Source organism: Protobothrops mucrosquamatus, unplaced genomic scaffold, assembly GCF_001527695.2.
Source record: "Protobothrops mucrosquamatus isolate PMUCROS unplaced genomic scaffold, P.Mucros_1.0 scaffold1656, whole genome shotgun sequence".
NCBI lineage: Eukaryota > Metazoa > Chordata > Lepidosauria > Squamata > Viperidae > Protobothrops > Protobothrops mucrosquamatus.
The window spans coordinates 522,249-548,093 of NW_015387813.1; the positions used below are offsets into that span (position 1 = coordinate 522,249).

The following is a 25,845-nucleotide window of genomic DNA, read 5'->3' on the forward strand; positions in this document are numbered from 1 at the left end:
TGTCGCAACACTATGCGGCAAATTTGACACCCGTGGTATAAGGGGATGGCCAATATGCCATAGGACATTATGTCACGCTAGAAAACTTCCTTTCTGCTTCTAGAATACATTACAAAATATAGGTTTGTGTGGGAGAGGAGATCACACTTTTCTTTCTATATGCAAACTTAAAAAGAAAAAAAAATAGCATTTTTATTTAGTTTGCTGCCACTATATATGTATTCACACACATGAAAAGAGCAAGGAATGGAAGACTTGGTTTTAATAGAAGATGGAGCCTAGTGAAATATGTTCACAATCCAGTGGGATAAAGTACACTCACTGATTAATAGTGAGAAAAGTCTGTCTTCTAGCTAAACCCTTTTACAGAGGCTTTAGGAGATTTAAACACCATTTATCAATCTAGAACTGCAGCAGGAAATCTGTGTTCCTCCAGTTGTTGCTGAATTAAAATTTCAGATAGTATGACTAATGGTAATAGATGTTGGGAGTTGTGATTCACAACGGTTGCAGGTTAAAGAAAATTAAGTGAGTTCAACAGAAGAAAAGCTTTGCACCAAGTATGATCTGCTTCCGTACAGTTCTTCTTCTCTAATTTTTGAATCCTAGGTCTAATTGGTGGTATAAAGACATATTTTCAGCATTGCTTTACATTTCAAGAACAGTGTTAATATATACTGTTCTCATAAGTTGAATTATTTATTTTTTTTCCCCTGTGGTAGTTAAAATATGAAAGATTACATTTGTTTGAACTTGTCATTCAGAAAAAAATAATTGAACTGTAAGGGTTATCCATTAATAACAATTAATCACAACAAAAGCTATTCTCATTGTATGTAAACAAGAATTGATTTAATGCTATAAAAATAAAAAGGATTAGCTCTGACAAATTTCTCATTGGATTCTAAAAGAGAAGTGTGTCTCTTTAAACTTTTTTGCTCTTTAAGCACTTTAGTGCACTGCAACCTTCCTTGAATATAGAAACATCTCTGTTGTGCTTTGTATGGTAATGACACACCCCAGGATGAACAGTCTCTTCGCTCATTAGTTGTTAATCCTGTCAATCAATTCAATGCAACTAGCACGATGTTCTGTCTGCAAGGAGAGCTTTGCTGTGCCTGGAATTAAAAGCAGATAGTATGCTGGGGAGAAATGCTCATTTGAAGCTAAAATTAATGTGACTAATTTTTTTCAAAAGAAATAATTTTTGGTATGGCAAGAAAGGAAGAAAGCATCACTCAATGAGAAATAAATATACTTTGGTAATTCCTTGAGAAATATTTATGTTATTGTTACTATGATGCTATTGTAACCAGTAATGAGCCCTGCTTTTTCTTTTAATATTCATTATAGAATTTTAGAATCTCTGTTAAGAAACTGCAATTTAAAACTTTATTATTTTAATTTAAAAGTTGGAATTTAAAATAATCTGATTTAAAACAATGTAATTGTGGTAGATTTCACAGACAAATATATTTTGGGAAGTTTCTTACACTAACTTGTCTGTTCTTTTACTGACATGGCACAGTATTAATGTAAGATAATTTGTGATTTTACATGCTTTCCAGGTGTTAATTTGAGATGTGGATAATCTGTGAGTTTATACAATCATATTTTGGTATTGATACACAGGATGTTTTTTATGCTATTGCATCTTTTTTTAAAAAAAATTGAAATATTATACAGTGTGTGGTGAATGTCTATCTGTCTACTTCTGTGGCTTGCATGTTCTCTGACTTCCAGAAAGGGGAACAAAACTTCATCTGGAATATTAGAGAGGAGTTCTGCATCATGTTTGTAAATATTGTAAATACTATATATTTTAAACTGAAATTTTAGGTCTTCCAATAATGTTTGTGAAACTCATCTTCAACAATTAAATGATCTATTTATCATTTGCATTGTACTTTCCTTCAGTATATTGGTTATGTTTGTGTTATGCCACTGGCAAATAGAATAGAAAATGTTACTTATTTATGTTGTGTATTTGGGCACCCCCAATTCTGCTCAGAAAGGGTGGGGCACTCTTTGGAGCATGGTTGAGGCATTTGGGGCTGCTGGGGGGAGCAGAGCACCAGGAAGATCTGATGGTGAATGGAAGTGAAATTAGAAATAGTACTTTATTGTACAATACTTTTATATTTTCATTGGAATTGCAAGATCCCTGTAAGAGACATAGCCTCTGAAACTATGTGAAGCAGATTTCTTTGTGTTAACCAGGAATATGTGTTTTTCAGTCTCTCAGTATTAATTTAAAAAGTTTAGATTTTTCCTCATTTTGGTTATATAGGAAAAGAAAAAGCAGTCAGCTGAAAGTTTCTTGCGTATTTTTTCAGGCCTTACCATGTATGTTCTATTTTTTAAGACATAATATAAACTGTAAACAGGATAGGAAAATACTGTTTTAAAAATTAGAGGAATATGGTGATACAACTAGAAATGGCTATATATTGTGTCCTGAGGAACTTCTTTTTCATTCTGTGTGTTGCAAAATAAATCTTTCTTCTTTACTGATAGCAGATGAATACCACTATCTTTCAGTTATATTATAAAATCAGTGATTTATTATATTGTAAAATAACTGATTTAGGTCACCAAATGCAAAAGACTTGTTTTAGCACAGTGTGCTAAAAGATCTTACAGAAATAGCTTCAAGTAGTTTCTAAACCAATTCAGAAAGCTGATTTTTCCAGTTTGAAATAAAAGCTTTAAAAAAACCTGTTTAGAATAACCATTGATTAACAGGATTGTTGGCATTATATATTGCTTATGCAATAATTGCACACATGAATCTTCGGCTTTTTAAATCACTATTATACATATTTTCCATATAGCAGATTAAGATCAACAACCTCATCTTGGTTTTATAAAATTAGTCTGGTAACTTCTTAAACGGTAAATATGTAAAGTTAAACTGATTTAACTTCCCAAATCGCACTATAAAGTCTCCAGTACAAGAAAATATAGATTCTTTTAGCACAGTGAAGAGCAACTGAAATTGTATGTGTCAGACTGTAATAATTTATTTAGTTGAATGTACTGCCGTGATAGCAATTTCAATTAAATTTTAGATATATTTGAAATAAAAAAGATATTAAAACATACAAATTTTTTACTATTGTTATAATTATTATAGAAATTTACTGAGGCTTCAGCTTTCAAGGGTATATATCTCACTAAATTTTGTAGGATAAACTTCTGAGCAGGCATGTAACATTTAGATAAAATGTTACAAGAATCTTTGGCCCATATTTGTTTGCCAGACAAACTATATAATGGCTATTTTTAATGATAGGTAAACCATTGAAGAAAAGAACATTAAATTAGTAGAAGAGGAGAAGAGCTGATGAGAGGACTCCAGGAGTATCCTAGTGTACTTGCAGCTGGTGCAAACTAACTAATAACTAAGATACTACCATATCACATATTTTGCCACATCAAGCACACTGACACCTCTTTCTGCTGCACCTGCATCTTTCCCTCTAACGTTTTTGAGTGATCTGGCAGAAGTGAAAATTACTGCTTTTTAAAGAGTAGCTTCAGTTGCCACTTTATATGTTCAGGTTAGAGAGTTCAAAATATCAGCAGGAAGGCAGCCAACAGAATGGCAGGATAGTGCAAAGAAAAGGAGCCAGATGGGAAATGAAAATGAAGGGCTGATCCAGTGGTTCTTCCTGCTCTTAAAATAGCTGCAGTTTTGTGGTGCTGGGGAGTGTGTCTATTTTACTGCCCCATGTGTCAGGAAGCAGAGCCAGCTGGAAAATTCTAGGGCTGATTTTGTATCCAGAAATGGCATGGATACCCTAATTGGTTTAAGAAATTAGCCAATACTAGTTAGTTTATTTGTGTCAGGTTATTTATTTTCTCAGCACTGCAGGTTTCTGAATTCAAACTGAACCCAGATAAACCAAACTTGAATCTGAATCTTCTTGCAGCTTATAATTGGCAACATACTCCTTCAAAATACTGCTATTCTCCAGCATGAGAATGGAGAATCCACGAGTGGGTTGTCTTATTTTTCCTGCTCAAAAAGACTAAGTCTGGAAAAGTTGCCACGCCTCCTGCTGGGCTAGAGCACCCCAGTTTTTGATTTAGTCTTTTGCTCAGCAGGACACATATTAAACTTTATTTCCATACCATATGATTTTACCGTTTAGGATACTTTATGTTGTTTAGAGACTTTTTACTCATTGAAAGCAAAATATCTTATAGCTATGTGGTTTATATTTGCTATTACAGCATTGTAATAGCACTTGCACTGTTGCAAATGAAATCCAGTTTCCATAATTTATACATTGGCTTCAGTGTATAAATTTAATACTAAGACTTAAATATTGTTACAAACTGTGGTATATTTATAGTATCTAATCTCTACTTCTTTGCACAGTAAGAAATTGCAGAGCCATTGGTGCACAACTTTGGAAAGAGTTATCACAGAGGATTGGCAGCAATAGGCAATATTTTTCTTATATGAGATATTCAACACAGTACAGATAAATATAAACATACTTTTTGCAATACATCTATTGTGTCCCTATCAAACATCTTGAGAAGTACTGCAATTCCAGGATTTTTCAAACTATTTTCTGTGTTTTGCATCTCTAATGAAATTTTTAAGATGGAATAGTTGAAATCCATCCCCCAACTAACAGTAGGATTAGTCTGCCAGATTCCAAGCTGAGGACTTTAACATTCAAGAGGTATCTCTCCTGAAGGGAAACATACTGAACTAATCACTATAAAAATTGCAAAATAAAGTCCTCATTTAGCATTCTGTGGGACGGAGTTTTTTTGACATGAAATCAATCCTCGTTGCCATAATATAATATATCATAGCCATAAATACCACATTTAGCAAAGTAATTATGTGGTTGTACATTCATAAAGTAAAATTTAACCAAGTTACCTAAATGATAATATAAAGCTTCACATTTTCAAAATCACAAAGTTATATTCTGATGTAACATGCTAATCAGGAAATATTCTTGCTTTAATGAAGAACAGGATGTTGTATCTCTTTGCAGCTCCTATGAGTATCTGTATTTTCCTGTTAAAACAGTAGGAAAAGGAATGGATATCCTATAAGAAATAGAGATTTTTTTAAAAAATAGAATGAGATATCTTCTTTAGTTCTTCTAACCTAATTTTAAATGAAACAATAGAAAACTTCAGTAATGAAAAAAGTTAAAAGTTTCCAAGTGAAATTTATAAGGTTTGAAAAAAATTCCACAACTATTTTTTTTTAATGATTACCATTTATGCTTGAACTATATAACTCTTACATTGGAAAATAATTTGTGGTCTTGATCTTTTTAGGCTAGGTAGTCCTCAACACAGGACCATAATTAAGCCTGCAATTACTGTCATAAAATTTAACCAAGTAGCCTAAGGAATATTATAAAACTTTACATTTTCAAAATCACAAAGTTATATTCTAAGGTAATTTATGCTAATCAGGAAATATTTTTGCTTTACTGAAGAAGAGAATATTGTATTTCTTTGCAGCTCCTCTGAGTATATTTAAAAGATGTAAGTTGTGATGGTCATTAAGCAAGTTACCATATGAGAGCATCTGATTTTATGACCTTTTCTGCAGCAGTTAATCAAATCCATTGTTCACTGTGGGCATTTTTTACTGGAAACTGGAAGTAAATGCTGCTTTCTGGCTAAAAACCTTGTAAATTGCAGTCACGTGACAGTCGGATGTTGCAAACAGCTGTAAATGTGAGCCAGTTGCCAAATGCCCAAAATGAGATCATGTGACTGCAAGGAAGGTGCATTGGAATTTTCAATCTGGGTCTTAAATAGCTTTTCTGCATTTCATCCTAACTTGAAATGGTCCCTAAATGGTCATTTGAAAACTATATAAGCTGAACTACTGCATCATTTTTTAAAAAAAATCCAATCTAAAGGTAATTCCACTTTATTGTTCCAAGAAAAAAACATGGATGCATTCATGCAACTAATAGCAGTTGAGTTTAACTCATGGAAAACTTTCTCTTTTATTGATGAGAATATTAAGGGCAAATTGAATACTGCATTTATTCAGCAGAGATAAAGTATGCAATGGATAGCAAGGTATCAAATATTGTACAGGTAGTTCTTAACTTACAATCATTCATTTAGTGACCGTTCGAAGTACCACTGAAAAAAGTGACTTGTGACCAGTTTTTACACTTCTGACTATTGTAGTATCCGCATGGTCATGTGTTAAAAATTTGGGCAATTGGCAAATGTCCCGAGGTCATGTGATCTCCATTTGTAACCTTCCCAGCCAGCTTCCAGCAAGCAAAGTCAGTGGGGGAAGCCAGATTCACTTAATGGCTGCATTCATTTAACAACCGCAGTGGTTCCCTTAACTGTGGCCAATGTTGTAAAATGAGGTTCAATTCACTGAACTTCTTCACTTAGTATTGGAAATTTTGAGCTCAATTGTTATAAGTCCAGGACTTCCTTTAATTTCAAAAAACAGATTATTTTTGTAAAACTTTTTGATATTATAAATTTTATGAGCAGAGGTCCGTTCTTTGGGTTGTTGGGATTGGGCTTTTTTTCTTCATATATGTTCATTACAGCTATTCTGAACAGCAAAATTCTTGTTTCTCTACTGCAAACAGAAAATAACTGTGATGGCAAGAATATATTGTATACATATTAAATTATGCTATATAGAAAGGTGCATGCTTCTGCAACTATACTAAGTAAGTGTGAAAGTTGTCCATTGTAAGAGATTATATATTAGGCCTGAAGAAATTGAAGAATAATGAACATTTTAAAAAAAAGTCATGTACAGAAAAAATTCTCAAAGGTCTGCATTCTGCAGAATCCTAGGGTTCCATGAGAGACTAAGGGAAATTAAAAAAGAAAGGAAAATCGTTATTTATGAAAAGACATTCTGGGAATCTTTTCTTTATTTAAACAGTTTCCATAGACTGATAAAATGTGAAAATGTTAATATAGAGTTTTAATTTCTGCTTATTCTAGAGATGTGAGGAAATTATGACTCTTTAAATTATGTAGGTACAGTAGTGGTCTGAGTTTCTGAAAGTTCTTAATATATAAACTTCAGCCTACCTTTCTGGCCTGTTGACTGCAGAAATTGTTGTTTTGATAAACAGAAAAAAAACATTTGTTTTGATAAACAGTTGGAGAGTATTGAATGAATATAGAACTAATTTAATACCCCCGCGTTTCTACCTTTGTTTTATTATGATTTTGCTTGTTAATAATATGCATACAGTCTGTTTGCCAGGTTTGAATTTATAAGTGCATATTAAAGTCATCTCACCATATGTGAATCCATTAAGGCCTGAATCTGACCAACTCCATGCTGTTGTGTGCAGTTGGAATAATTCTGTCTCGTTTTTTTTATAACTTACATAATACAGATTTCAACAATAAAATACAGTTTATATACTTTAATAAGACAGATATTAATTTTTACTGGCTATTGTTTAAAGTTATTCCTTACTTTTCTAGAAGCCTGAAATATGTTTGTAAACTGCATCTGTCTATAAATTCCCCTGGAGGACATTTGATTTTTTTTTTATAAACAATGATTAATAAGATAGTATCTTACAGTATTGTTCATGGACAATGTGGTCATTGTAACCCAGGATGTAAATGCCACATCTTTCAAGTTTAGTACCGCATTTCAGCAATAGTAAGATATCTGTCTGAAGTCTGACATGCCATTATCCTTTATACATTTCTCTAGTCTAGTACTACCCATTCTTTTAATGCATAGTGGACTTCATCTGTAATTTAATTGTATGTGATGTGTTTGTGCTGGTTTTCATACTGTCCAGCACAACAATATTTCTTGATTCACACGATTTTATGTCCTCTCTTATTTGCTGTTTAGTAAGGGAAAGAGACCCAAATGTGGCAATCAGTCAATCAAATATGACAATGTTTTCTCATATAAAAAATATTCCAGTCATTTGATAATTTTAGTTTCCTTTTTCTGTACTTTTTTTTTACAATTGCTTTTATACAAGACCTGTTTTTGTTTCTGCTTCTTTTTTATCAATTAGTAATTTAGTAAAAACAACAGGTGGTATTTATGTAAGGAAATATTTCGTGGATGTGCATGCTTATATGTTTACCTAGCAGATTGTTTTTATTCTGTGGTACAAATTTATTTGGTTATTTTACTGGAAATTCTGATTGTTGTATGTCTATATGTGTCTTACATATGTGCACTGTATCATTAGAATGTTACTTTTATTTTTGTTTCATTGTCAATTTCTTTCTCCCCACCCTTTGTTTTACTTTGCCATACTCTGTTATTTCTTTTATATTGTTTTATTTTTCATTTAAAAACTGTGAGTAGAATTATTGTCTTCCTGTCTCCATATTCAGGTAGTGTCAGTGGCTGAGTATCACCGCAGAATCGATGCTCTAATTAGTGAAGAACTACGTACACTCTGCCGACGTCTCAAGGTGCTTTCTTCTCAACTAGAGATTAGAATTTGTTAATGTAGTGGTCCTGATCAGAACAAAGCCGATATTCAATTATTTTGTCTTCATTACTATACTGAAATAAGGCAGCAATAACTTTGCCATGGTTGTTCTGATGACATTTTTTACAATTGAGTCACTTTTAGAGCTGAGCCAAACTTCTGCAAGTTCAAAGTAAACTGCCAGTGATAATGCAAGTGCTTCATTATTTTGATCAAATTTTGAATAGATCTTCCAAATCCTGGATATATACTACTTGTTACAAGGACTATGCAAACCTTAAGTTATAGTCCATAAGATGTAACTCAGGAAAAGATCTCTGTAATTCCTGAAGACTGTGAAACCAGTTGATGAAGCTTCCTGGACAAACTTAAGTTAAAGATTGCCTGGATTCTCACACAGTTATTTCTATAAGGCAGAGCAGAAGTAGCATGTCAATACATAGGAGGCTGATGAATGGCTGAAATTTAAGATACTTAGATTTGCACATTCAATCTCGTCCACTTTTACACAGCTGGTTTATCACAGTTTATTTTAATACTATGAATAAAACAGTTGTATTGTTCAATATTAACTGTTAATGTTAATTATGATGAATGAATCAAACTATTTCAAATATTTCTAAAGCTGTCCTGTAGATTCATATATGAATTTAACAGGTGGTTGTGCATGTTGGCCTTGTGTCTCTACGGAAGCAGGAGAGGCATTATGTGAGAGGAGACTGGAATTATTGACATTTGTCTAAATCAGCCCATCCATATCTAGGGTCTTACTGATGGATTGAGGCTACATATCATAGAATCCTCAATCTGATGAATTCCCATGTCTTTGGAAAAGTTATTTGTAAGACTATGACTTCACAGTGAGATGTTGATATTTGCCTTCACTTTTAGCTTGATGACCATTGCCAGTAAGTGCTGGCATTTGTAGTGCCATTTGTATTCCTCTGAAATCTAATGTGTATATACTACCGAAGTTCCCATATTTGTTATGATGTATTGTTGCTATTGCCTGACTGCTCTCTGTGTTCTTGGTGTCTTACAATGAGCTGTATCACCATTATATATCTGCTTGCTCAGTTTTTCATCTCCAATTAGCCTAAGAACTATATCAGATAAGCCTGGTATGGAATGAGCTGTTCCTTATAATGTTGTGTCCTGGAACTGATTGGTTACTTATAAATTGATTTTTCGTGAGCTCTGCAAGGACATCCAATCTCAGATTGAGCTTAACTGTGAAGCAAAAGCTTGGTGAAATGGATGCAGGAAGCCCTTGCTACGAGGTTAGAAGCTGGTTCTGCTGGGATCTGGCTATTCTTACAAAAGAAGCCAGTGCTAGCCAAAAGTGGATCAAATCAGTAGTGGATCATATCAGGTTGCATAGTAGTTGTAAATGTGGTACTGTCCTTTTTGTGTTGGCTGTCTGGAAATGAGATCTTTATCATTGGGTAACCCATTTTGAAAGTCCCATTTCCTTCAGATACCTCTACCTGCGCTGAATCTTTATCTCCTATTTTGTGCACAATTATTTCTGCAAATCCTGTTACTTTTTCCTGTTGTAACATCTTTCTCTTATTGTTAATCTAAGCTTCATAGTCCCGTTCAGTTACTCTATGGTCCTCAGCATCAATTCCACCCACCCCAAACAATGACTTAGCAAAGACCTGTGTAACTTCACTGGCCATTTTCTAGCATTGTTCCCATCTTGATGGTTCTTGTGGATACCTGCAATCCATGGTACACACTGCAGATACTTTTTGTCCTTTTACTGATAGTGGTTTTGGCATTCCTTTTTGCCTCCTTGCTACCTTTTAGGTCAGGAAGAGATTTTGTGGTATTCAAAAAGTGCTGTAAATTGTCAATAATAATAATAATAAAAAGGATGATAATGACATCACATATTTGCTACCACAGATTTTTCCATTAATGTTAGCTAGTCCTTAAGGTAATTGTACCTTGTGGACCAAATTAAGGAGCTGCATACTCCATAAACCTTAAAAAACTGGCTTTGTCTTTTCTTTCCTTTTGGCTGTCGTGATTTAGACAAAAAAAGAAGGAAAGAAAAAGTGGCTTTCAGAGATTAGATAAAAAATACTAAATCAATGAACATTCTGTATGAAAATGAAATTAAAAAACACCTAGGGGGTCCGCTCTGAGCATTTTTATATTGTTTTGAAACTTTGTTCACATTTCTTAATTTTCTTTTTCAAAATAATTAGGACTTTATGTCATATCTGAGGATGGGAGTTTTAATTGAATAAAAAGTTTACAAAAGAGAATACAGAAGAGTTTGTTTTAGGCTCAGTGACTAAAACACCTTAATCTCCACTTCTTACCTGCAGACCAGCTGAAGTCAGTTACATAGTAGTAGATGCCTTTTACTTTGTCAAACTGGACATGTATTTTCAATTTTGTTTCTCCACTTTAAGCTGAGATCTTATAAGCCTATTGGTATCTACATGTATTGTATTCTCAATAGATAGACATATGTGAAATGTGTACACATTATTACTTTTATATCTTTAAAATTTCAGAAGCATTTTCTAAAGCTTTATGAAATAGAACTGCTACAGTTCTATTAATACAGTAATAAACTATCTAATGCAGACAGTTTACCTAAACATTTAAGCATCTATAGTGCTATTTACTTCAGTGTAATTAAAAAGTATAGATTCTGTTTTTATTATTTGTTATTTTGTCAGTTTTTCTTAACACAAAATTGGATCATCATTTTAAAATCTTTGTCAGGTTTTGAATAATATTTATAGTTAATTATTTTTGGAAGAAAATGCTTTTGTAGTTTTGCTCATTCTGCTGCTAACAGCTAATATTTTAAGAGATTTGTTCATGAGTTAAGACATTGATAACATGAGAGGTTAAGAAGAACCTTTAAGATAATGAATTCAAGAAGTCTGCTGTTTTAAAAGCTTATTTTAACTAGAAGCCAACACACTATGTCTGTTAGTATAAATTGCAGGGGGTGGGGAGCAACTGTCAATAAAATATCAAATGGCATGTGAATTATTTGCTATTGATGTGACTGTCAAAATTCCTTATAGGATATCTGCCCTTAAAGAAATCTGTCATTGGCATTTCAGAACTAATTTAGTAACTGGATAAACTTTACATTATTATTTAATATATCAAAGATATAAGTTTTTATCTGTAAATCTTAGTTATATAAATACTTGCTAAACTGCCTTTGTTCCTTTTTTCAAGAAAACAGTTGTCAAACAGCCAGATAAAATGGTGTTCCTTAAACACAGTTAAACGTCCATATTAATGGACTACATCAGGCATGTCAAACTCACAACGTCACGTGACATCGCATGATGTATCGTGACTTTTCCCCCATTGCCGGCAATGGGGTGGGCGCAGTTTCAGTATGATGCATCCGGCCCATGAGCCGGCAGTTTGACATGCCTGGACTACATAGTCTTCCTTCTTTTAATTGGTGAATCATTTTGTAAGTAGGGTACATTTTAAACACTGCCTAGAAGCATTTTAGCAAAACTAATTTAAAATAGTCCCTTGGCTTATATTACCTGTGATTAATGTTACTGATAATGAATAATTGTTGGGGCAAAGAAGTGTAGACTTGTTGAAGTAGAACAATCATTACTGCAGCATGAAAAAAATGCTAACTGTTGTTATTGGAACACTTGTGTTGGCTGATAATGTGAAGCATAGCATTAATGTTTTATTTGGATTGTTGAACTGAATGTTCCTTACCTTGCAACTATTGATTAAGTATGTGCATTCAAGACAGATCATGTCTTGGTAACTACACAGACAGATTGTTCTCCAGGATAAATCTTGCAATTATTCTAAATCATTTGAATTAACCTATTTAGCTTGCAATGGAATTAAGCTATAGAGTTTTCTTATTTTACAACATATGGAAGACAGTTCAGTGGAATGCATACTAAACATATAAAATGTTTATTGGAAATGCCATATAGTTTATTGTGAAATCATATATGTATATGTGTATATATCATTTGTATTGTGGACTATAAAGATACAGCAGATAGAAAAATACAGTACTTCAACTTGATAGACACTGTCTAAAAAGTTGCAATATTCCTATTGCAGCAATATGATTTTTCCATATGATTTTTCTCATAGTTCTTGCTGATCACTTGCTCAGTAGATGCATATAAGAGATGTGAACAGCAGTTCTATGTTTTGTGGAAAAATTTGATATATTTAGGTTGTCTTAATATTACTGAAAGTTTAAGAGGTCTTCCAGTACCTCTAGGATACATCTACTTTCAAACAATAAAATGCACACTGAGTTCTAAACAGAGAAGCATTGAGTGGAAGGTTACCCAGATGTTACCCCAGATGCTCCATCCCTTCTGTGCATGGTCCACACCAGCCAAATCTCCAGCTGTTTCAAATTTTATAGCCTAGTTTTGAAATTGGAAATGAGCGAAGTAATACTGTAAGTGTCAATGGGGAATGAAGATAAAAGATTGACTCCGAATCTCGATCTTTTCTACCATTTATCTATATCAGGCATGTCAAACTGCCGTCCCAAGGGCCGGATGCGTCACGGCAAAACCGTGCCCATCCCATTGCCGGCAATGGGGGAAAAGTCCCAATACGTCACATGACATCATGTGATGTTGAGTTTGACATGCCTAATCTACATGAATTTCTGCCCAGTACAAGGTTTTACACATTGTTGCAGGGAGACACATCTTAATTCTCAGGTAACTATTATATTTTTATGTGAATGTTTATGCGTGCAGCAAGACTGCACAGATTAAGATTAGAATGGCCATGCACAATATTAAAAGCAGCTTATATTTAAAATAATTTAACCTATGGGCTGCAATTGTTTTTGTTTTTTTGATGTAAGCTTTTCTTTTCAAGAGACACTGGTTCTGTTTGTATGAGTAGTCAACTGATTCTTATTTAAGGATGGATCTGAATATCTTCTGATTGCCAGAATGCAAATATTATACTACTTCAGTATAATATTTTTAGATTCTATTGTTTACCTCTGAGATTCAGTTTTAGTCAGGATCAAATGGTACCTTAAAAAGTTATAGGATACAGTGCATAGTTTAAATAACAGAAATGGCTCACAAGCTTCCAATGTTGCATTCTTTCAGTGATGGGCCCTATCCAAATTAAACGTCTGGCATTGTATCTAATATTTAAAACATTACACAAGTTGACATGTAAGCTTTCATTTTTATAGGATGAATGTGATAAAGTTGTTTTGAATAGCATTTTGAATGCTAATTCAACTTTCTTCATTCCATGCAGATTACTACAAGAGAAGATACATATTCAAAACAGGGAACAACTATCAAAACCGAACTGGAGCCTGAAGCATTTCGGCCAAATCTTAGTGATCCCAGTGAACTGTTGCAGTTGGATCAAATTGAAAAGGTATATATAGAAAAAATACTGCATTTCTTATATTGACACAATTTTCACATTGCAATAAAATTGTTTTAGAAATTTGAATTGTAACACTAATTGTTGTTGACTAATGATATGAAAGAAACAAAATGCTTTGTTTCAAATATAGGGCAATACTTGAGAAATATTTTGAATTGGTTAAATTATAACATAAAACTCAGAATATTTCCAGCATTCAGTATATAAATGAAACTTTAAATGCTTTTCATATTCTGCCATAGAGAGTAATTGAAAAAATAGGAATTCAAAAAAAGCATCCTGTTCCCTTTTTATGTCAGTTTGGAATGTATAAAATTCAATGATTCATCACATTCCAGAAAACTATAGAACATTTCAGTCCTCCTCTTAGCCATGGCATTCTCAAAAAAGTTAAGCCAAGTGTAAGAGAAAGCTGCTCCAAATGGAAGTGGCTGAAGATGTGCCACACAGACCTGAAACTGGCCTGTCTTATTTAGAGTGACATACTGAGGACACTGTGAAACACTTGCAGTTCAGTAGATATAGTTCCAGAAGCTACCAATTGCTTTCAAGTGGCGTGATCTTAAGGAGGTTTGGTGTGGTCTGGAGGGAACTTTTCATTTCCAACATCATTGAATTTTGTGCATACTCTCTGATAATCTATTCTGACTCCTGTTTGCCACCCTACATACTAAAAATCTGAACAAGAGCATTGCTTTTTTGTAAATTTAATAGGGAGCATTTAAAAATTCATAGACAAACAGAAAGCATTATTCACCTCAACGCAGCATGTGAACAAACCAGCTAAATAAATACAAACATTTCTGGCTATTGGCTTGAAGTTTCCTTTTGTTGAAATATGGTGTACAGAAGTGCCAGCAATGCTCAGAAAAAAACTAAACCAAAGAGATTTTTGTGCCATTGTAGTCGAGTGGTTAGAATGCAATACTGTAGGCTAATTCACTGCTTACTCCAGGAGTTCCATCCTGACCAACTCAAGATTAACTCAGCCTTCCATTCTTCTAAGGTCGGTAAAACGAGGACCCAGATTGTTGGGAGCAATATGCTGATTCTGTAAACCACTTAGAGAGTGCCGTAAAGCACTATGAAGTGATATGTAAGTCTAAGTGTTATTGCTATTGCTAATAACAAAAGAAAACACACTAGGATATATACAGCCCTAAGCTCTATTTTCTATAAAGAGCAAAGCATTTTTAAAAAGAAATGAAAGTTATTTAGTAAACAAGGAAATAGTTGCTATATTTGGGATAATTGCTACTGAATGTAAATGAACCACATGGAACCAATATGGCTGCTTCTTGCTATTTATTTTTAAAAATTGCTATTCTTTTCTCGCTTACTCTTGGCCAACAGCAGTGGAAAGAACAATGTTGATTTCATCCTTGTGATGAAAGTTGAAAGTCACTTATTTATTTTTTTACTTGTCATTATATTCTTACTTTTCCTTTTTATTCTTTGTACTTTTTGCTCCTAATTTATCTTATCATTGTTTAATTTGTATTAGGTTTTATTATAATAAAATTATAATAAAGCAGGGCGAAACCAGCCATGGGGTGCGGAGCTCCACAATCCCTTGGCTGCGTTGCTACAATGCAAAACCAGATAAAATATACTAAAAAAAAAAAAGAATAAATTCAGTGTCTCTTTACCTCCTCCAAGGTTATTAACAGTTACCTCTTTGCCCCATTTCCTATCTGTTATCTATAACTGTCCAAAAGAATTCATTTATTGGTCTAATATTAGAAACACAATAAATGAAACCAGAAAATATAGTAAGTGTTGCCCTATCTTTTTAAGCGTGACCTCAAAAATTAGGAAAAAATAAAGCTATTTGCTTTAACATTTCACTTTGGTTCTTCAATACTTATTTTAAATTAGAGATGGGAAACAGATTTTAATCTTAAACATTTCAAGTTTGAAACATTGCATTTTAGGCCAAATCCAAAACAGTTGGGTACAATTCAAAGTAGGTTGTTCCAACCTTATTAGAAGTATCCCAATTCAATCCAACTACTCCAGAAGCACTATGAACTCAAAATAGTCTTGTTTCAAATTCAAAACAGGTGTTTTAAGATTGAAAAGAGTCTGTTTTGAACTCAAAACACTTGAACATTTCCAAAGTCATTAAAACAATGTTGTAACAATTCCAGCAAGGATCAAACAGCTGTTTCAAAGTTGAAACAAAGCATTTCACACTCAATCACATTTGTAATCAAAAACATTTCAGATTCAAACTTTCTGTATACCATTATTATATGGTAAGTAAGGAAATCTAACTTGGCTGCTGCAATTGTTTATTTTATGTTAGAGCATAAAAGCAAAATCTGAATTGATCTGTTTAAAATGTACTTCTTTGGAATAGTATTCTGTCTGGAATAGATAGAAATGTTACTTGGGTAAAGAAAACAAAGTTCTAAATGAAACAGTTCTGAACTAACTCCGTTGCACAAGGCTGGATCCATTAGTTGTAATCATGAGGAGATTATCTAAATTGTCCATAAAGTCATTTGCAGATCTTAGGACAATCCTAGTGGATCCATTTTTATTTGTCTTGAGGGTTTTTTTCTCAGTAACTGTTTTCTTGATGATGGAAATGAGAATAAGGCTCATTAGTCCTTAAGCATTCCTCCTTCAACACTGGTCACAAGTATACACAATAGGCTTCTAGAACTTGGAAAATATGAAGCAACAGTGGAAAATATAATTCCTTGGATTTCAATAATTCATTTACTGCTTTTGTTTATAAGACTACCTTGAAACAACTCAAAGCATCTTATATACATGAAGATCCTTAAAAGAATAAAATAATACAGTAAAAAACATAATAATTTAAACAGAAAGAGTTAAAACTGACTTTTTACCTGGTAATTACTCAATTTCCAATTACTTCTTGAAAAGCCAAGTATTTGTGGTTTTCTTAAACATTAATAGCATTAGAGATATCCAGATTGTTGGTGGGAGATCCTTCCATAGGGAATTCAAGACTTTGGGCACCTAGCCTGCTATCTGGTTTCCAGGAAAAGCCCCACTATATTTCTTCAACTGCGAGATAGGCAGCAAATAAATTTGATAAATAAAATTCAGTTAGAATGGACAATTCCCGAATGGTGCTTTCAGTATGCCTAGTGGCTTTTAGTGACGTTAAGTATCATGACTCACAGTTTACAGTTTTTTTATGAGATGTTATATGTTCCTGCATGTTGTTTGTATTCACTGCAAGCTATGGCTGCTGCTAATAAGTAAGAGAAAAAACAAGGACCATGTTGTGATGAATAGAAAAAGTTCTGATTTTTGTCTCATTCATATTATTGCTTTGTTTGTCAAAATATATATAGGTTATTCAGCAATACAGTTTCCGTTCCTGAAACACTATGATTTGAACGGGCGAGGTTCAACCGTAATAACCTCAAAGAGCCAAACACAGGACCTAATACTCTTGTCCTAAATGTATTTATTTGGAAATAAAGCCCAGATTATTTCAATAGAACTTAAGTCCAGATAAATTACTTGATATAGCAAATTCATTTTGCCTCTGTGTAGCATAAGGATTGAAAATGTTGCTGTAAAGCATCATGCATTTATAAGATTTGGTATGAATATTAATTTTTGGTTTTTTATATGTTTAACACAACATGTTTTGTCCCCATGAATTAAAACCCTTTCTAGGTTAATCACTTTGTTCAGTGCACGTGCCTCACTTGCACCTGTGTTTCTTTAGCTAACAAAACAGCTCCCTCCTCGAACTATTGGATATCCATGGACTCTTGTCTACAGTACTGCAAAGCATGGCATGAGCTTGAAGACTTTGTACAGAACTATGGCAGGCTTGGACACACCAGTGCTGCTAGTTATCAAAGACAGTGATGGACAGGTATGGAAATTGCAATAGTCACTTTTTCTTTCCTTTGCTCCCCGTCTTCCCCATAACACAGTGTTTCTCAACCTTGACAATTTTAAGGCATGTGGACTTCAACTCCCAGAATTCCACAGCCAGCAATGTTGGCTGTGGAATTCTGGGAGTTGAAGTCCACATGCCTTAAAATTGTCAAGGTTGAGAAACACTGCCATAACAGATCCTAAATTTTAAGACAACTTAGCTATCATACAGGAAAGCTCAATGTTTTTTTAATTTTTAAAAAAGAAAACTCAAGTATAGCAGGCTGAACGTAAATATATTGCAAAACACCTATAGCATTTTAAAATGAGCATTCCTGCAAGCTGAACTCAAGCCCTGATGGCTCTGTAGCTGTTGCCATATAGCATTTCTGGCAATAATACCCAAGTGGTTTTCCACTGCCCTTCCTGCTGGTACTTTAAAAACAAAGTAACTTCACTCAGTACAGTAGATTTCTTGATTGCAAAAATATGGAAGTGTTACTATTTTTAAAGGGGGGGGGAATCAAATCAGTCTTTGCCACAAAAAAGAAGGAGTCAAGCTATTTTCCAAAGCACTTGAAGGCAGGACAAGAAGCAATGGATGGAAACTAATGAAAGAGAGAAGCAACCTAGAACTAAGGAGAAATGTCCTGACAGTTAGAACAATTAATTAATCAGTGGAACAACCTGCCTCCAGAAGTTGTGAATGCTCCAACACTGGAAGTTTTCAAGAAGAGACTGGATAACAATTTGTCTGAATGGTATAGGGTTTCCTGCCTGAGCAGGGGATTGGACTAGAAGACCTCCAAGGCCCCTTCCAACTCTATTGTTGTTGTTATTACAAATGTGTTAATCTACAAATATATCAGGATTTATTCCCTTTCCAATAAACATATTGAGTAATTTTTGAAAGCCTGGATATATTTTACACTTCCAAAGTATTATTTAATATTAGAGACACAGTGGTTGATATAAAACAGGTTATTAGGAAGGTACAAATTGGACAAACTGTATAACCATTTAGAGAATTATTTAAGCTGTTTTGCGTGTGTTTGAAAAGCCTGAACCCAATGCAGAATGGGACAGTTTAAGATAATTTAACTCATGCAAGCAGAAACATTTTTGTTGCCCATCACCCACACAGACTCTTCCAGTTTCGGAACTTGATGGATGCCTCAAAAGAAGGGTAGGGGAGAAATATTGGTACTTAACTTTACAGAAAAGCTTGTGGAAGAATATTATATTTCAAATCTTTTCTCAAGTGAGAGCAATACTTACAATTTATCATCTCTATTGCATCTTGGGATGGTTGGTAAGATTGTGGGGAAGAGAGATGTATATTGAGAGAAGATACAAAACCTGAAAAAATGCTACATAGAGAAAGCCAAACCCTGTTACATGTCAACCTAGAATGCAAAGCAGAAGTTACAGGAAAGGAAATTGTTGCTGTCTGTTAGAAATTAAGAGCAGTTCGGCAGTGAATCAGTGAGGCAGCTTCTATTTGTTGGATGTGGGAGCCACAATGATGTAATGGTTAAAGTCGCCAGGCTAGAAACCAGAAAACCGTGAGTGTTAGTCCTGCCATAGGCACCAAGCCAGCTGGGTTACTTTGAGCCTCTCAGTCCCAGGAAGAAGATAGTGGGTAACCGTTTCTGAATTCTTGCCAAGGAAAATGCAGAGGCTTGTCCAGGCAGTGGCCCGGAGTCAAGACTGATTTGAAGCTATGTATTCATATGCGTGCGCATGTACACACACGCACACACACACACACACACATCTGTTGGATCTATTTACACAAAATGCTGCTTAGACATCTGACGTTTCTGTTTGGAATTCTTCAGTCAGCAGAGGATTGAACCTGATACTAAATATCTCTGTCAGATTCTCTTTACTGTCAGTATAACCACGCCATACTATCACTCCAAGTGTTTTAGAGCAATTCTTTTAAGAACAGCCCATTGATTTATTTTTTTAAAATTCTTATTACTTCGGTAATTGTTCCTTTACGCCTTAGTCTCAAAAGCAAAAAGAAAGCGTATGGTTTCCATTGCATTGAACAAAAAGGAAGACTAGGAGGAGTGGAGAGTCATTGTACACATGAGACAAACAATAGTTGGCAATATTCCTGCATTCTTTTTTTTCCAACTCTTTCCTTAAATAAATGGAAGGCATACATACTGAATCAGCTAGGAGCGGTCAAACTGGACTGATCTTTATCTGATAACCTGTTGAGAAAACAAGTGCAAACAGGCTATGCTGATCCTGTTCTGATGATTTGCTATCTAAATGAACTAGTCTTGCCATTCCACCTGACACCTTCAGCCCAAGAACATTGGAAAAGTTGATTTGACAAGAACAGGGCAAGTATTAGAGATGGCAGCCAGCCACAACTTGTCCAAATGTTTGTACAAGAATTACCTCTTCTTAAAGAGTTTTCTGCTTTATATTTGCTGAATTAATGCCATCTGGAAGTCTTTTCATATCTTAGTAGATCTTTTTCGTCTCCAAAAAAATGTTCCATTGAATACCTTGCTGAAGTTATGGCTTAGTTCAACTTGATGGTTGCTTGTGCTTTGATCTTCATGGAATGAATAGAAATAAACTCCTGATAATTCCAATTAATCTAATCATGTTCATGGGATAGGTTTCCTATATATTATGCACAAAAGCAGTGGAAATGTCATGGTTACTGGATTATTTTTATTCTTTTCTTTAGATTTTTGGAGCTCTCGCTTCTGAACCTTTTAAAGTGAGTGATGGGTTTTATGGCACAGGAGAAACCTTTCTTTTTACATTCTGCCCAGAATTTGAGGTAAGAACTAAGAAAAGAATGCCTAAATTATTTACATAATATATAATAAGATTACACTATTCATGAGTCTACTAATATTATGTTGCTATGAAATTATTTAAATTCCAGTTAAAAATAGGCAGAATTACATTTTGAATAGTGAGGCCTACCATCTAGAATTTAGATTGTGGTTGCCATGAAGGATTACCCTACATTTTCCCATGAATTACATTTTCCAGCCGTAAAGCTATTATAAAGAAACACACACATTCATCTATATACAGTACATACACAGCCACAAAATCAGTAAAGAATGATAATGAACACTACAAAACAATTAGTGATTCCTTTTCTGTAAATGTTCATAAATATTGCTCTTATCAGAAGATTAGAGTTTCTATAAATTAATAAAGGGGATTAGGATTACTTCATGATTCACTAAATTTAGGGATAGAAATTCAAGTGAGATGGAATTTCAATATATTGAAAGAAGTTGAGTTGGCAATCACAATGAATAAGGGCATTATTGTAACATTTTAACAATAAAGTCTCTGGATTTTTCTCAAGCAGAAATTGATGATGATGTCTTATGATGTTTGTTGCTGTTCTTTTAGCAATAATTTCCTTTCATCTGTGTTTGTGTGTCTTCATTTATTTTTCTAACGACTAGGTCTTCAAGTGGACTGGAGATAATATGTTTTTTCTTAAAGGAGACATGGATGCCTTGGCTTTTGGTGGTGGAGGGTTAGTAGTTCTTTATCATTTTTGTTCATTCTGATACAGTATTCTGGTACAACATTGGTGTACGGTTATATTCTTTCACTTCCTTATATATATATATTCCAAGTACGTCCATGCCCATAGTGGCAGCCTCTTGCCAATGTTGGCATTTTTTTCTTGAACAAGTCTGAAAGGCCATCTTTTCTTTTTTTAAAAGTTCTATTTATTTATATCCCAGCTTTATTATTTTTATAAATAATTCAAGGCAGCAAATAGACCAATATTCCTTCCCTCTCCTATTTTTCCCACAAGAAAAACCCTGTGCGGTAAGTTGGGCTGAGAGGGGGACTGGCCCAAAGTCAACCAGCCAGCTTTTATGCCTAAGGGGGGACTAGAATTCACCATTCTGTAGTTTCTAAGTCAGCATTGTCACTACTAGTCCAGACTGGATCTTAATTAGTTTAGTCTGTCTCACTTTGTTTTCGCTAGGCATTAGCAAATATAAAAGCAAGAACTCAGTTTTTAATGCAAAGCCAAAATGTGCTCTTCTTGGCCCAATGTCTTTTCAGTCTGCAGTCTTGTGGCTTAAATGTGTTACTACAAAGAAGATAAAGTTCTTGGTTTTATTCATTTATTATAACATTTCCATGGCAGACCCCACAAAGAAGATAAAGTTCTTGGTTTTATTTATTTATTATAACGTTTCCATGGAAGACCCAATTTGCATTTGTGCATGTGTCTTTACACTGCATTGATGCCATGCTAATATGAGACTGCTGGATCTGGGTTGACCAAGTCCAGATGACCCTACATGCCAGGAAAGAGTTTGGGTTTTGTTTATCTTCACGTTGCCATTTCATCATTTATATCAAATATACAGTAACAGAGATGTCATCACCTGAACTTCTAACAAAATTCTTAAAGGTGGTGACTGTTTCTACTTTGACCAATTAATTGAAAGGCAATCTGAAGCTTTCAAATTAGAATTTTGCAAGGAAAGTTATTGATTTAATATTTGATCTACAATTGAATACAGTAATGGGAAGAAAATTATTTTTAATATCTGGCAAACTAATTCTCTTCATACTGCAGGGGTGAATTTGCTTTATGGCTTGATGGAGATATCTACCACGGAAGAAGTCACTCTTGTAAAACCTTTGGGAATCGCACACTTTCTAAGAAAGAAGACTTCATAATACAAGATATTGAAATTTGGGGCTTTGAATAAGTATAAACTGTTAAATACTACAAAAGTTTGTCCCAAACCTGATACTGATCAATGCAGCTCAGAAAGCCCTTAAAGCAATATAATGTAGCTTGTTTTGCAATGCCTTTCTACATCCTCTGCATGACCATCAAAATGTCTTTCACATCAGCATATTGGAATGGAACTGACTGTTCAGATTTTTTTTTTTCATTTTTGAAAGTTAAAAAAGCTTTCAAATCGTAATTGATTATTTCTTTACGGGAGGCAGGTTTTTATCATCATGTCATTCACATATCCATTTGTTCTTATTCTCACAATTCAAAAAATTCCTTTATTTCTGTTTAACTGTTTCACTGAAGCAACCTTTAAGCAACATAAAATCTAATTTGAGTTATACTGTATTTACTTGGCCTAAGTAAGAGAGGTTCATAATTTACCAACAGTGATCAGTCTTGGCTGTTCATTTCAATCAAATATCACCCCATATTTTATTCACATGTCATGAATTGGTATCTGTTGTATTTTACTGTTGAAACAGTAGCTGCCCTATTGATTGTATTGAAGCATTTTGCACATGCCATTAAATGATCTGCAGGCTTGGGACAAATGCTGGGCAAGGATTCAGCTACGTGATCAATATATATAAAATAGCAATGAGCAACTTGAAAAGTAAGCATAATGCAGTGAGTAATTCATAGTACATATAATACCTTCTTATTGCTAAAGCTATGAAACAGATGCATTTTTTCCAAACAGCATATAATATGCATCAAATTTATGCGTGTGTGTCTGTGTGTATATCTACACATGCACACACATACATAACACACCACTCTGTTTTATAGTTCTTCTGTTGTAGCCTTGTAGCACATCATCTCCAAGAATTGCTCCTGTCCAAAACAGAAAACAAAATAGGTGTGGTGTTTTTCTCTTCTTTTGAGTGGATCTTTGTTGTAAAACTGCAGTTTGCACCAGCTCTGATGCAATGGGGTAACGTACTCTAGATAGACATCATAACTCAGTAGATGTGTTAATATGCAAAATTTACTGTTCTGTGACCTCAAAGCAAAAAGAAAAAAAGAAAAAAAAACAAATTATAGTAAATCAGTAGCTCTTGTCCACTTTTGTAGAAAAACTAAAAAGCCATTGTGGCAATAACAACAATTGTTTCAAAGCTTATATTCTATGTTTATGCAAAAGAAAACTAATTTAAAAATGCTGTTAATGTGACAGTGAATGACTTTGTGCTGAAATCTCAGCTATTCTATTTCAAATGAATATTGTATATATTAACTTGTACATTAATGTTTAAAAGTAGTTTTTGTTATTTTAGAGGGGGGGAAAGTATTGATTGACGGGTTGCTTCTAGCACTTTAAATTATTCTAGCAATGGAATAAAAAGCCAAATGGCTTAGCTCAAATAATTAGCTATAGTTGTATAGAATGTTACTAATATAAGTTGTTTCAGAATTACCTGGGGAATGCTTACTGCTGTGGTAATGGAAAAGAGAATATTTTATCCTACAATATGCTCATGCTTTATATTGCTAAAAAAACACACAGCATTGTTTTCTGTCTCAATGTATAGCTCTTTACTTCTATTAGTAGAGTATATGTAGATTCAATGTTTACAGACAAAGAAGTGTAAATAAATTAAAATAGCTCCCCCCCTTTGGTCTTCCACAGCAGTGTTATTGTCTTTGTGGGTTCACTAACTAAACAATCCTGTGATGGATTAAAATACTATAAGGTAATAGTGATATAAAGCAAATAAATCTAAATTCATGTAATTAAACTTGAGTTGGGCTTTATTTAGATGCACGATCATTTTGTAATTAACAATCGGGTTCAAAGTATTAAATCATAGCCAAAATACTAGTAGTGATGAAGCAGATGCAGTTCCATGATCTTGCTAAAAATATTTCTGATAAGGAATTGGATGTTTTAAAATATTGTTACAGAGCTGTTTATTAATTGGTAATACACTTTGACATGTGGTGTTGGAGTTGCTGCTAAAATGTTCATTACAGCTGTGTAGAAATTTCAATATACAATACAGACTGCCATTTAACAAGAAAAGCAACTTTACCCATCTTGCCTTCCTTCCAGTAAGAAAAATCAAGTGAATAACTGCAGCTATAAAATAGAATTAGAATCTTTAAACTTCAAGAAACCTTAAAAATGCTACTAACATTGATTCAGAAAAATAATAGGCTATTTCCTTGGCTTTAAAAAAATCAATCTTTTCCATCTCAGAAAAGTCATTAAATTTATTTCATTCTTTTTCATTTATCCCATTGTATCAACTGAATTTGCAGTGCATTTCACTTGTTAATATAAATAAGATTTTGAAATGGATCACATTCCTATATTTGACAGAAATATTTAATATCTACAGCTTAATTTAGATCAATCAATGGTATAAACTGTGCTCAGTGAACTTTCATAATCCAAATCTTGAAACAAAATTAGCAGACATAAACCTGAAAATAATATCCTTGTCCTGGGAAAGCAAAGTTTTTTTAAATTGCATTTTTCAAACTGAATTATTTTACCTAATTAGTAAGGTATATCAAGCTTTTATTCTCAGTCTATGGATGCAAGAAAATGTATTGATTAAACGTAAAATGTTATTTGCTTATAACAAACTTTCTTTATAATGCTATTAATATTTCACAGCACTTATGATTTTTGCACATGATTTCTTGCAATCTTAAATGGTATTTTTGATACTTGACAAAAAACATTCAAAAGCTATATATACATGCATGCACATATACTGATATTTGCATAGCAACTCTTAAAATAAATTTACCATCATCCTGACACAAAAACATATTTTTTCTTCTGTAAGAAGATGCAGGATCTTTCACTTTGAAAGACAGCATACCAGTTCTTTTCAACAGCTAATATTAAAAAACAATGTGGTTCATCTAACACTGGGACCCCCAGTTGGTTTCAAGGATACCTGCTAGAGATGGTGAGAAATGTGGTAAATTAATGAATTATAGATTTATATGTGGGTATATTCCCATGGTAGCTATTTTGAGAATAGGCAATCGGTGAACACTCACAAGAAGTTTAGAATTTATCCAGTGTGCCCACTAACTCAAAAAGAATGGGATCCCCTTATTTGGAAAATACTAAAAAACATGGCAATCAGATTTATTACAAAGTATTATTATAACATCACATGACCATGGACCTCACCATGTTTTAAAGCAGATTTAATGAGCTCATATTCTTAAAATAAATTTCTGAAATGTTAGGGTCTAATATTAATTAAAATCAATGTAGCCTTAAATTAAGGAGAATTCAATCATCTGGTTGTTCCCTGTTTTTTGGGCACCAGGGAACGGTTCTGTGGAGAG

At 33.7% G+C, this 25,845-nt stretch overlaps 1 protein-coding gene across 1 annotated transcript in view; it reads left to right on the forward strand.

Annotated features, from left to right (window-relative positions):
* Nucleotides 1–25,833, forward strand: part of OXR1 (oxidation resistance 1) — a 55,319-nt gene extending 29,486 nt beyond the window's left edge. Inside the window, exons 10-15 of the mRNA XM_015822728.2 lie at nt 8,365–8,445; nt 13,743–13,868; nt 17,599–17,751; nt 20,473–20,568; nt 21,218–21,291; nt 22,360–25,833. Of these exons, the coding sequence (XP_015678214.2) occupies nt 8,365–8,445; nt 13,743–13,868; nt 17,599–17,751; nt 20,473–20,568; nt 21,218–21,291; nt 22,360–22,495 (666 nt within the window). The 3' untranslated portion in view covers nt 22,496–25,833. The remainder of the gene's footprint in view (nt 1–8,364; nt 8,446–13,742; nt 13,869–17,598; nt 17,752–20,472; nt 20,569–21,217; nt 21,292–22,359) is intronic.
* Nucleotides 25,834–25,845: the final 12 nt, after the last annotated feature.